This window comes from Chaetodon trifascialis, chromosome 14 (genome assembly GCF_039877785.1).
Source record: "Chaetodon trifascialis isolate fChaTrf1 chromosome 14, fChaTrf1.hap1, whole genome shotgun sequence".
Taxonomy (NCBI): Eukaryota; Metazoa; Chordata; class Actinopteri; order Chaetodontiformes; family Chaetodontidae; genus Chaetodon; species Chaetodon trifascialis.
Window position 1 is genome coordinate 12,933,909 of NC_092069.1, and position 12,369 is coordinate 12,946,277.

General features: G+C 43.7%; 2 protein-coding genes across 2 annotated transcripts; both read right to left on the reverse strand.

Moving 5' to 3' along the window:
* Window positions 1-359: 359 nt before the first annotated feature.
* Window positions 360-9,964, reverse strand: LOC139342526 (zinc finger FYVE domain-containing protein 1-like). Its single transcript, XM_070979664.1, has 11 exons — window positions 8,527-9,964; window positions 7,906-8,410; window positions 6,232-6,446; window positions 5,911-6,017; window positions 5,705-5,813; window positions 5,498-5,595; window positions 5,157-5,274; window positions 4,840-5,010; window positions 4,434-4,614; window positions 4,217-4,330; window positions 360-2,649 (listed from the first exon to the last, which is right to left on the reverse strand). The coding sequence occupies exons 1-11, from the start codon at window positions 9,034-9,036 to the stop codon at window positions 2,417-2,419; spliced, it is 2,361 nt and encodes a 786-aa protein (XP_070835765.1). The 5' UTR covers window positions 9,037-9,964; the 3' UTR covers window positions 360-2,416.
* Window positions 9,965-11,138: 1,174 nt separating this feature from the next.
* LOC139342531 (rho-related GTP-binding protein RhoV-like) lies at window positions 11,139-12,004 on the reverse strand. Its single transcript, XM_070979672.1, has 3 exons — window positions 11,805-12,004; window positions 11,674-11,732; window positions 11,139-11,591 (listed from the first exon to the last, which is right to left on the reverse strand). Exons 1-3 carry the CDS (start codon window positions 11,962-11,964, stop codon window positions 11,139-11,141), a joined length of 672 nt encoding a protein of 223 aa, XP_070835773.1. The 5' UTR covers window positions 11,965-12,004.
* Between the last annotated feature and the right edge of the window lie 365 nt (window positions 12,005-12,369).

Consider the following 12,369-nt stretch of genomic DNA (forward strand, 5'->3'; position numbering starts at 1 on the left):
TGAGACCATGCAGTGCAAGTGGCACAGAATATCAACATGGAAGCTCGGGTTTAATTATTTATTAAAATAATTATAAATCATTTATCATCATCAATAAGCACCAAGCAAATAATTTTCCCTCACTTTATCTGAAGCTGCAGTGCTGGAGCAGAATGGAAGCAAGGCTGATAAAACACAGGCATGCACACGATCTAGTCCTCCCACATACAGTACAAGTAAGTGGTTTGACACAGGGAGATTTAAACACACAGACACACACTCACACACACACACTCACACACACACACACACACACACACACACACACACACACACACACACACACACACACACTGAAGACATGGAGGCAATTCCAGATTATGGTTTTGACAGACGGGGGCTGATGCAACTTTAATCTTATGCAAATCTTCCATCAGTTTAGCAAGTATCCACACATTATCGCTTCAAGTTAGTGTCCAACAGTTTTAGATGTGTCAATCACTCCTGCTTGATTTGTAGTGTGTAGGTGAGAAGTGTTGGATGATGGCATCCAACCTAATCAAAAAAAAAAAAAAAAAAATGGACACCACAAAGGATATCTGCAGCAACAGACAGCACAAATTTGCATGGGAATGAACTCCAGTACAAGTAATCCGACATGATGTGTTTAAAATTCTATACTGTGCAATATTAGCTTCTCACAGGAGGGTGTGTGTGTGATGCAATATTCAGACAGATAAATCTATTTCGAGACAAGGCAGACACAACATCATCTCATCAGACATCAGAACCAAAAAGTTCCACGTTAGGAGCAAAGGGAGAATTAACTTTATCTACAAAGCGTACAATCAACAAAGACCCCTTTATCTCATTTTCAACAACAAAATACAAGCATGTGTGTTAAAGGCATCACCTTGTGCTTTATATGACATCCAGATGTGACGGTCTTATTACTCAATAACTGAAAATTAGCAATGATGCAAGACAAGTTAAAGCTCTCAGTCACTAATATGGTTCAGTATCTCCTCGTTGCCACAGATCAATTTTTTTATGCGTAATGCTGAAAGACAAAAAACAAAAAAGACAAAAATGATATGAGGAGATAGGGTGGTTCACATACAGATGCTACAAAATATATAAATATGCATACAGTAACTCATGTCAAACAAAAAGCAGAAAAACAACATACACAAGGTGTTTCAATAACACATGAACGATAACGGAAAAAGAAGCTCAAAGGAACAAAAAAAAAAATGTGTTGACCTTTGTCTTATCCCGTCACACTGTGCCTAAAAGAGACCCAGAGGCGTGAATGTACTTTGTAGAACTGGTCTGAAGATAAATTTGGGTATTCTTCAATTCTGCTAAACAATATCCAAACAACAAAGCAGGCAGCGACTGCAGGTATTCAGAAAACAATTCAAAGCAGACGTCAGGAAAACAAATCTGAACATGAAACACGTGTGTTTTATAGCATGTGAACAGTAAAATGCCGCTTGGTAAAAGACAGTGAGGCTCATTCAGAGACCATCATCTGAACAAGTAAAAGGCCATGGATTCATCAGACTGTCATGCATGCCAGAGTGCGAATAAGTATTTTTTTTTTATCTTCATACATAAATAATTTTCAACAATTCAAAATGTACACTCCTCTTACATAGTTCTATGTCTTCATACAACCACAAATTACATGATAAAATAAACATTATACCAGCACAGACACAGTGACCTGAATGATTTTTGGCACACCAGATATCCGCAATCTTAGACCTACTGCTGTCGATTTCAGCCCGGTTTGGGACAGACTACTTGATCACTGGGATATCTGGATTTTGGCCATGGTAAGCAACAGCCTATAACAGCTGGAAAAGGCTTAGTGCAAAAACTAAAATCTTGCAATACAGCATGCAATGGATCCTGCACGGATATAACGCATCTCCTTGCCGTTACACGTATGACATCAGAGATACGATGCTTATTACGAAGAATTGCTGAGAAACTAATCACACCGACCCCGCGGGGTCCTCAATCAACTAATATTCTTTAAATGATACATTTTTTTTATATTTTCTGATAGTAGAAAAATAGCTCAACAGCCTTATTTAACGTAAAATTAGGGATTTGTGTCGATAAGAATCAAAATATTCACTCTGTGAATAATCAGAGTGGAAATGCAGGTTTCACACTCAGTCAAGTAACTTTAATGTTCTGGCTGTTCTACAAAGGCCACAGGAACTCCAAAATCCCAAATCTGGTAAATGTCCTATATATATACTGTATATATATAGAATAAGTATTCTATATATACGTCTAAAAACTTCCTTTCCACAGACACAAGACAGAACCATTGGAGTAACAGAGGTAAAGCAGTGACAGACTGCGAGCTGACTGAGCGAGTGGTTCTCTCCGGTGCTCCGAGGAAGGAAGGCCGTCCCTGTTAAAGTTCTCCAGGTTTCTGGTTGCAGCTGGTGCACACGCGCACGGGGTGGTCCCAGCCCCTCGACGGGACCGGGCGGCGCTCCGGGGAGCAGTCGTCACACACTCCTTGGCCACAGGCGCGGCAGTGGTGCTTGGACAGCTTGGCAGTGAACTCACGGTGGCAGTTGTGGCAGGACAGGATGTCCTGGTCAGGCACCCAGTAGGCAGGACGGGCTGCGTCTTTCACGAGGCCTTCAGGGGACACGCAAACGCACGTACACAAGCACGCATTGGTTATAATGGGTTTTCTTTCTGGCTGAGAAGACTGAAAACACTCTCATGTCTGTTAGCTTAGCATAAAAACTGGAAACACTGGAAAAACTGTGAGCCTGGCTCTGTCCAAAGGATGCTGTGGACCTCCACTTTATTTACTGACAAACCTGATGTCCTGCTGGAAACAGGAGCACATGCCTCCATCATATCACACAACCACCCCAGCTTCAAATGTGCGTTTCCCAAAATGTTGAGCTATTTCAGATATTTGGAGGCGCAAACACTTTATGAGCCACATTCATTATACCTCCCATTAAATACGGTTTCATGCTGCAGTGCCTAAATTTCTTTGCATTCACTTACTCTATTTAAAACACCAGACTGTTGGTTTCTATTCTCAGTTACCATCACTTTACTTTAGGTTTATCCTCATGCTTATTTTTCCTCTCTCCCGTTTGAAGTACACCGAAACTTCACGTAAAACAAAGCCCTCAGCTGTCTTGGTTTGGGTAGCCGTGGAAACATGGAAACAAGATTTGGGCTTGGAAGTAAGTAGGCTAATTCTGTTGTGATTGGAGCAGGCCCTGCTCTGAGGTATTTTTGGGTTGGTGATGGATATGGAGACATTTTCAGCAGGATATCAGGTTATGAAAAACATATGCATCTCTGCCCTTCACCAGTATATGTAGGTCTACAGTGGGCTTATGCAACAGCCTAATATACATTGATAATAATACTACTTACGCTTTGGATTAAACGCATTTTTGAGGTTTTTGAAATATGATTAAGACGTGTGAAACAACAGCCAGAAGGGAAATAAGTGCTATGATTTGTGGTGTGTATTTGATTGAGTGCGGCATTTATTCTTGCCAACACTTTGCAATCTCTTTCCAAGCAGCAGAGCCAGTTTTCTCAATCTAAAACACATTTTGAATTATCTTGACAGAAATGTGTCATATTGGCTGTAAAATGTCCTTCTCATGCACACTGGGTCAAAGTGCACTGCAGCCATGAGTGCAGAGTGACAGATCCAGAGCACTCAAGCAACCTCTAAACATTATTACCACTGACTCTTCAACAAATATACAGCAAAGGCGAGTTTACAGCAGGAAGTCTCATAAAATGAAATGAGTAAACAGGGTAACACCACTACATGGAAGCACTGGTATGTCCTGAAGACGTCGCCAAAGGCAGGTTCAGGTTCTGTAATCAGTGTTTGTGGGAGGATTTAAAAATGTTTTGTTGGGACAAATGAAAATTCAGCATTTGAAGATCTGCTAAATGAAACATATCATTTAAATCACACATCTGAGTCTCTCAATACATCATAGGAATCAACTGCTCCTGTTTGGATTTCCAATATTTTTTCCAACTTGTTAGTCATTTGATGGATCAGATAAACCTCCCAACATTTCTCTCTCACCATAAATAAGCACATTCCGCCTCCGCCAGCAGAGGGCATTGTATCCATACGTTCACATTTACTGGGTCATGTATTCCTGTTATGTAACAATCCTCTTTAGGTTTTGTTTTGGGCAACACTCACCAAGTGGGATGTCAATAGCAGTGACCACAACCCCTATGGTGTTGGTCACTGCTTCTCCAACCTTCCTGGCGAGGGTTCCACCTTCTTCCTCCTCAAGCTCTGCCTCAAGCAGCTCTGCACACAGAAAATAGCTTTGCTGAAGCCGAGCTCAGACAAATGTTAAACGGCTGCATAACATCCACAAAGGGGCATTTGACATTGTTGAGCGTGCATGTACCTGCGTATGAGGCTCTCTGCTCGAAGCAGACGTCACAGACTCTGACAGGGCCAAGACCCCAGCCTCTCTCAGGGACGGGCGCAGCTTTGGAAGAGCAGCCGTCGCAGAAGCCCTCCCCGCAGGCACGGCAGTGATGTTTGGTGTCGTTGTCCTGGAAGACTGTGTGACACTTATGGCACACCTTGTACAAGAGAAACAAACGACAACAACAGAAGCTGTTATTGACCGAGAACTGGAGGGAAGAAGACGCAATCTGAGTCGATCACAGTTTTATCTAGTGACCTGCAAACACAAGATTGTGTAATAGCCGCAGAACACCAGATAGTAAACATCCCTCTGGACATGAAAGTGTTGACTTGGCTGTTGGTGGCGGGTGGCAGAGGGTGGGGCTGTGTGTGTCACTCACCAAGATGAGGGAGTTGGGTTTCCAGTAGGCCGGGGCGATCTGATCTGTCAGCCAAGAGGTGACGGCCTTGGCAGGCTTGACACTGAGCTCTGACACAGACTGGGCCACGAGGTTTACCCCATCCAGAAGACGCTGCGCTGCATTGCTATTGTCCTTTAAAAAGCCATCCGACTGCAACAAGCAGACAGGTTTTTATTACACCAGTAGATAAATGGTTCCCTCTGGCCATAATTCTAGGTCTGTATGATGACAGATAATTACGGACATACTGTATAACCTGCATCAGATAAATGAATTACAGAGCTTCTATCTCTTACCCCTGGCCAAACATGCTCGATCTCAGTGCGAACAACCGTATCCACTGGGTCCTGGTTCCCGTACCAGTACTGACGGCTCCGATAGATCACCCCACAGTTGGGACATTCAATAACGTACCTGAACATATAGTAGACACAGAAATGTAAAACTCAGTCTCTGTGAAAATACAAATGCAAGTACATCTGATGTGACACTTGGAACATTATGTTCACGTGAATGTAAATAGAAACAAAGACAAAGTCTGGAACACCAGAGCTAAAATTAGAGTCTGTAAAGGCAACATAAGTCTAACTCGAGCCTAGTTACACACGACCCTGCAGGTCAATCAGCTACAACTCACCCAGACCAGGCATATTTGGCGAGACCCATCCATGGAGAGTCTGAGGAAGCCGAGGTCTTAGGGACAACTATCACCTCCTTTCCCCCTTCATAGCAAGCCTAAAGTGATGCACCACACAGTGACTTCACACTCATGGAACAAGAGCAGGTACAAAGAGGCATAAAGGCAAAGCTTAGGTGATACAGGTGAGCTACAGCAGGTGCTTACCTTGCAGGTGTAAATGCGATTATCATACTGGACAGAATAACGACAGCGATGCTTCGCCTCATGGCACATTCCTTCTCCTAAGTGGTTCATGCTGTTCTTGCAGCCGGATCTGGGATAAAGGTTAAGATGTCAGAATGTTTAACGACACGGATTGAAGGATTGATTATGCTGATGACAATTTTTGAAAAGGCAGGAGGCATCCTCACCCACAACTGAGGCAGAGGCTGGAGCAGGTGAAGTACTCGTCAGGAAAGAAGCAGCTGTGGGCTACAAGCTCACCTGCAATTTCCCCATTGAAGCGCTCACTCAAAGCCTGAAGGAAAATCAAGGACGAGTAGAAATAAGCTAGACCCAGACAAAATGAGTGTTGCACCACATGCCTTTTACACAATATATGAGCTTAAAACCTGGTTTCTAAATAAACTAATCTTCAACTTATTAGCAAATTGTGCATCATTTCACGTCAGTGCTGGCTTTACAGCAACAAGAAGGCAGATCTGAAGTCAGCCCACTTCATACAGCCCTACCTGCAGGGCTTTGAAAATGACCACAGGGGTGCGTGGGGAACGTGTGGCGTTGTTATCCAGGAGCTGCTCCAGTTTATTCTGCAGGCCACGGAAGTCGGTGGGGGGGTTGAGAGTCTGCGTGCCCCAGTACTGGACAGAGCTGAAGGCCTCTGGGAAGCGGGCAAGCTTCTTGAAGCGATCCGTCAGCAGCCGATCGACTGACTCCAGTGACTTATCTAATACAAGACATTATTATTACGTTAGCATTCGCCTATCATCAGAGACAACGCAATTCTTCAAATACTGTGCGATTTTCCATAGCACTGAAATGTTTTTTCAAGGCACCAAAGTGATTTTTCACAGGGCCTAAGTCATTTTTCACAACACCTAAATAATTTATTCACAGCGCCTAACTGTTTTTACACAGGGCCTAAGTGACTTTTCCACAGCGTTTAAGTGTTTTTTCGAGGCACCTAAGTGAATTTACACACGGTGTAAGTGTTTTTTCACAGCGCCTAAGCAGGATGAGCAGCAAAAAACTATGCTGAGACACGTTTTGCTGTCATTTCTGGTGATTCTGCATCTGTCCTCTTGTCTGCTCTCTGTGTTGGAGTTTACTGTGGGCCGGGGCTCAGGCATCTCCTCCACAAACACACACACACACACACACACACACAAACACACACACACACACACACACACACGATGAACCAGGTGAAGTGACGATAACGCCTTACTCGAAGCTAATAGGTGTTTTTACAATGACTGCATAATCCAGCCGGAAAGTCAGGAGGAGCAAACCCAAATGGACTTGGCTTTAAAAGACGCAGTCACAGAGCTCTGGTGTGGGAACACTTCAGGTTAAAGACGAGTGAGAATGCGAACGAATCGGATGCTTACTTGAGCGACAGCTCGTCTGAAATATGACCGTGACAGATATTTTCATTTTTTCCAAATTCCAATGTTGGACTGTTCTGAAGAATGAAAAGGTCATTGATCTCTGAAAGTAGTAATCAGCAGTAGTAGTCAGGCGTACATTCACTTGAAGGCTCCAATGTTCCTTTAAGTTTGAGCAATTTTACTACAAATCATTTGTTCTTTTCATTTCTCCCTCATAAGAGGTAATTCGCTTCCATACATTTCTATAAAGTGTGAAAAACAACTTGTAGAGACTTGAGTGATATAGTGGTATATTAGGTCTTTCATTTCCTTCACTTATTGTATTGCTGCATGGTAATGGAGCACAGATTTCATAAGGAAAACGGTTGACAGTAAGGTATGAGCTATGCAAAAACTATCATTGTCTTCCAGGTGCGCAACTACATCTATTAATATGTCATTCTTTACTTCACTACACAGTCTGTGCGTGTTTCCTTTTAATGCAGAAAATAGTGTTTACACATTTCAGAATGATGACTGCTACCTGCAGAAGAAGGAAAAAGAAACGCCAAAGGCTAATATTTGCCAAACCTGTAATTTTCAGCAGATGCTTAACCCTTTGTTTACTTTAAAGGCGCTGCCTCTTGTCCCTTCTGGTGATGCAGACCTCCATTTAGGCTGATACGGTCAGAACGCATGCTTCTAATGGAGGCTTTTAAGTAGAATATATTACACCTTATATTCAAAGGTTCAACTAATGAATGTGCGACAGGTTAAGTAATGACACTCCATAACAGAAGTATTGAGATATTTTACCTGAACCAAGCAACTTAGTGTGGACTGTCTCATGGAAGATGACCACTGCAGGGCCCAGGGTGGACAGCGGGACATCCAGGCCGCAGCGGGCCGTTGTGGCCTTCAGTTCCTTGGTGAAATGCTTCAAGTAAGCATCTGAGGCGTCCCCGAGGAACTTGAAGAGGTCATCATGGAGACGGTCAGCGTGGGTGCGGTAAATGATGAGGTCAGAGATGGCGAGCACCTTGAGCAAGAGACGGGTTCTCTGGCCCTGTTTGGAGCTGTTCCCGAGCAGCCCCTCCGTGTCGATGACCACTACTTTACGGGTGGGATCAAACGCTGCCCACACACCCACCGTACAGGACTCTTGTGTGGGAGAAGTCTTGAACACTTCTCTGCCCATGAAGAATGTGTGGTTCAGGGTGTGAGATTTGCCCTCCCCTGTGTTGCCAAAGATGGACACCACCTTCAGCAGCTGGTCAGGGTCGCAGCTCAGGCGCTTTACAAAAGAGGTTTCATCTTTTACCTTCAGGGAAACAAGAGTTCAGATATGAAAATTAGTTATTTGAACATCAACATGAACGTACTTTCATGTACATTTCGATTCTGTTCAATGACGAGCGTCACTTTCGCACAACTCACCTGCATTTCCTCATTCTCATCCACCAACAGAAAACTGGAAACCTTTTCCAGAAGTTTCGCTCTCTGAGATTTGGTCTCATCGGCTATTTGCACAGAGGGTGGGACAGATGTCTGGACAGAGCTGACCACTGCAGGTTTGGGTGGGGGAGGGTAAGATGTGAGCTGGTGTTTCTTCTTGTTGCCTCCACTGTGGGTGCGTTTCTGACAGTCTTGGCACAGGTTAACTTTGCAGTTCTGGCAGCGGACCACGGATCTATGGCGTTTCCCACTGTCTCCATTACCTCCTTTACAGTTGTCACAGTAAGGGACATGCCCGGGACCTATCTGAACCCGCTCATGGTTCTTCAGACGCTCCTGATTGTGGAGCTCAAGCTCGCAGCGGACACACTGCAAACTCTTGCACTCATCGCACTCGAACGCAGCCTCTTCAGAGCCACCACAGGCATAACTTTCCTGACATATTAGACTTGTATTGACTCCCTTTTCTGAAGACAAGCCATGCCCACTCATCGTTTCTTACAAAGTAAATACAAATCGGTGCTGATTGGAACACCTTTGACAACAGCACCAACAATTTCTAATAGCAGTTAATGAAAAATGTCCAACAAGCTGTAATACTGACAACAAACGCAGTGACTACATCAACTTAAAACAGCTGCATGGTAACAAGGCTACTGATCCACTGACGTCTCAACAATACTAGTTTGTTAAATTAATTTTCCCAGCACGAATTTCAAACACTTAAAAGGGTTTATTAATATGATTTAGTGCAACAAACAGTGAGGCAATGAAGCAGAGACAGCCGTCTCCTTGAGTAACACCTGATATCTTTTTACCACCAAGTTAGCTTGTTCGTGTATTTAAGTTAGCACTTAGCTGCAGCGTTACATAACATATGGGTAAGGTGAGCGAATAAAACGGAAATAATGCAGAAACATTTGCAGGTAGCTTGTACCAACCGAGACAATGAACTCTCCCTGAAAAGATGAATGTGCAAATGTTGATGCTAACAACAGGCTAGCTTAGCAAACTGACCCTCAATAGCTCGCAGGCAAAGTCGGTGGATAATTTGGCAAGAAAGCAGCGATACGTAGTTCACAGCTACTTGGTTTCGACGGACAGTTTCAACTTTTTCCAAAGAAAAACTGCAATTAGCGAGCCAGCGAGCTCTAACAGTACACAGCCGTCCTAACGAGCAGCTAGCCCCCAGTCTGTCAACTGAGCTGTACCAACATATCAACAAAAACAACAGCCAGTCGATGTCAAAAGCTCGGATATCCGCGGACTCTTTCACTTTGAAACGGGAGGGAAATCCGCGCAATTCCGTGTAAAAAGTCTTTAAAAAGTGTTACTGTGTTTGAATCCTTCCGAGCAGTGTCATTGTTTTGTTCTTCAGCCCCCTCCCTAGCAGCTTTCTCTAGCTACGTTATTTTGTTGCCAGGTCAGATCAGCTGATCAGATTATTTTCAGTCACAGGGTCAGAGGACGGCAAAGCGTCGTTGCATGCTGGGAAACGTAGTTCTACGAGGCGGACAAACGCTGCTTCCTAGACGTTGTCAGGTGCTCACAAAAAACAGCTTTGTAAATGACGACTGCTGTAAAACTTAAACTTGTTGGCCGCAGAGCTGCTGGGTTTAGAGAGTTCAGCTTGTAGATAATTGTTGAGGGAGGGGAAGTGGTTCATTCTTCACAGTCTCTACAACAATCAGGTTAGGAACTCAAACCATCTTGACTTCTTGGATTTCTGCACAGTAAAACACCACCAGTTGTTAAAAAGATGACAACAAGATGCACAGCCATATATTTAAAATTCCTTTGCAGATAGTGCGTGGTATTTGTAGGAGCTTGGTGATTTTCCTGTTTTGTGTTTTTCTGCTCTTCTCAAGCATACAAATGAGAAAGACACAAAAAAAGCAAAATAGGGGGATCTTGGTCTGAGTTGGTATGGCAAATACATTTGAATGAATATTATTTTATGCAATAGTTTCTTTCAGCATCAAACATTTTTGGCAAATTAATTACTGTAACTAAAAAAAATCCATGTGGGTGGCTGTTCAAAGTAACTGTTGGAAACATGCCTCAGCATAGGCTTTCAATCGGGATGGATTTAAATGGCTTTTGTCTTGTAAAGTAGCACTTCAAAGTGTCAGCAGGTGACCATTTGTCCCAAATGGCACTTTGTGTTTTCCCTCCATTTCTTCACTGACAGGCCCTTCCACTGTACTCTACGGACTGTATGTGTCTCCAGAAGTCAAGCAAATCGTTTAAAAAAAACACAGCCACTCAGAATTAAATATGTTACACTGTAGTGCATTTATTACAGAAACACACACACGCACACACACAAATATGAAAAACAGCAACAAACAAAACATGGAGGGAAGGGGAGGATAAAAAGAGCAGAACATTTAGCCTTCTTCGTGAGTGAATTTTGGATAAATGTCACATTTCTTAGAGGATGGAGTTCAATGCGGAGTTTCAGTGATCTTAAACCATGCTGCTTCACTGCACCATCGCCACTGCACAATAAAAATGCATAATTTGTCTTAAAAGTCCCCCGACATACCGTGTCCATCAGGCTGAGTACAATCAACGTGCTCTTTGATTCCACATCAGATGAACCTGAAGATTTTCCTCCATTCACAATCACAAAAAGCCTTCAAACGTTTAAGCAGGCTGAGCTTTTTCGAGTTTTTTAGGCCCGTGTGCTTGTGCCTCATGGCAGCAAACACAGCAGAGTCAAACACATCTTTGAGGTTGTGCTGCGTCAGAGCTGAACACTCCAAATAGTCATGAGCTCTGATCGTGCGTGCCAGCCTTCTGGCCCGGTTGAAGTGCACTGGTTTGGTGCTCCGCTGGTCCAGGTGAATGAGGATGTCCACATTGTGGCGAAGGTCTGACTGAGTCCCAACCAGAATGATGGGAGAGGTCGGGTTGCCAGCACGGATTTGTGGGATCCATTTGGAGGTGATGTTGTCAAAGGAGACAGGGTTGACCAGGCTGAAACAGAGGATGAAGACGTCCACGTGGCCATAGCACAGAGAGCGAAGATGGCCAAACTCCTCCTGTCAGACCAGAAATACAGAGATGTGAGGAGGAAAAGGAGCAAGAAACTAAAGAAATCCTGATGAGGTGGGGAATATCTACCTGTCCTGCAGTATCTATCAGCTTGACACGAGTTGGATTTCCATTCACATGAACCACACCTGTAATTAAAGTGCAAATAAGTTTAATTGCTTCAAGCATCCTTTACCACTGAAAGAAGAACCTCCACTCACCAGTGAAAACATCAAAAGCTGTTTGTCTGTACTCGCTGTTGTATCCATTGAAGATGTAGCTGATCACCATGCTGGTCTTCCCCACAGCTCCATCACCGACCAGCATGCAGCTCAGCTCTTCTCTCAGTCTGCTTGATTTGTCAGGTCTCTGACAGTCCATGTTTCCTCAGATCATGACTCCATTATCCAAGCAGCATGAAGGTCCACGCAAGAGTGCAGCATTACTGTAAAACATGTCTTCTCCCCCAGCGACCCGTTGGTGCCAATAAAGGGGAGAGGACACCTCGATTTGAAAGGACAAAGGCGGCCAATCAGATGCAACAACACTGTCTGTTTCCGTTTGATGCAGATGAACATAGTCACTCCCACCAAGACGGGCCTGACCACGAGATCAGCTGATTGATGATGATGATGAAGATCGTACAGTAATTGTTAATATGTGTTTATGGCGATAAATTTGAATGTAAACTTTATATAAGTTATAAATTGCTTAAGCTCCAGCAGACAACTCCCGCTGTTTTAGATTAAAAAGTAAAATAGTCTTTAAAAGCGGATCTTGTGCAAT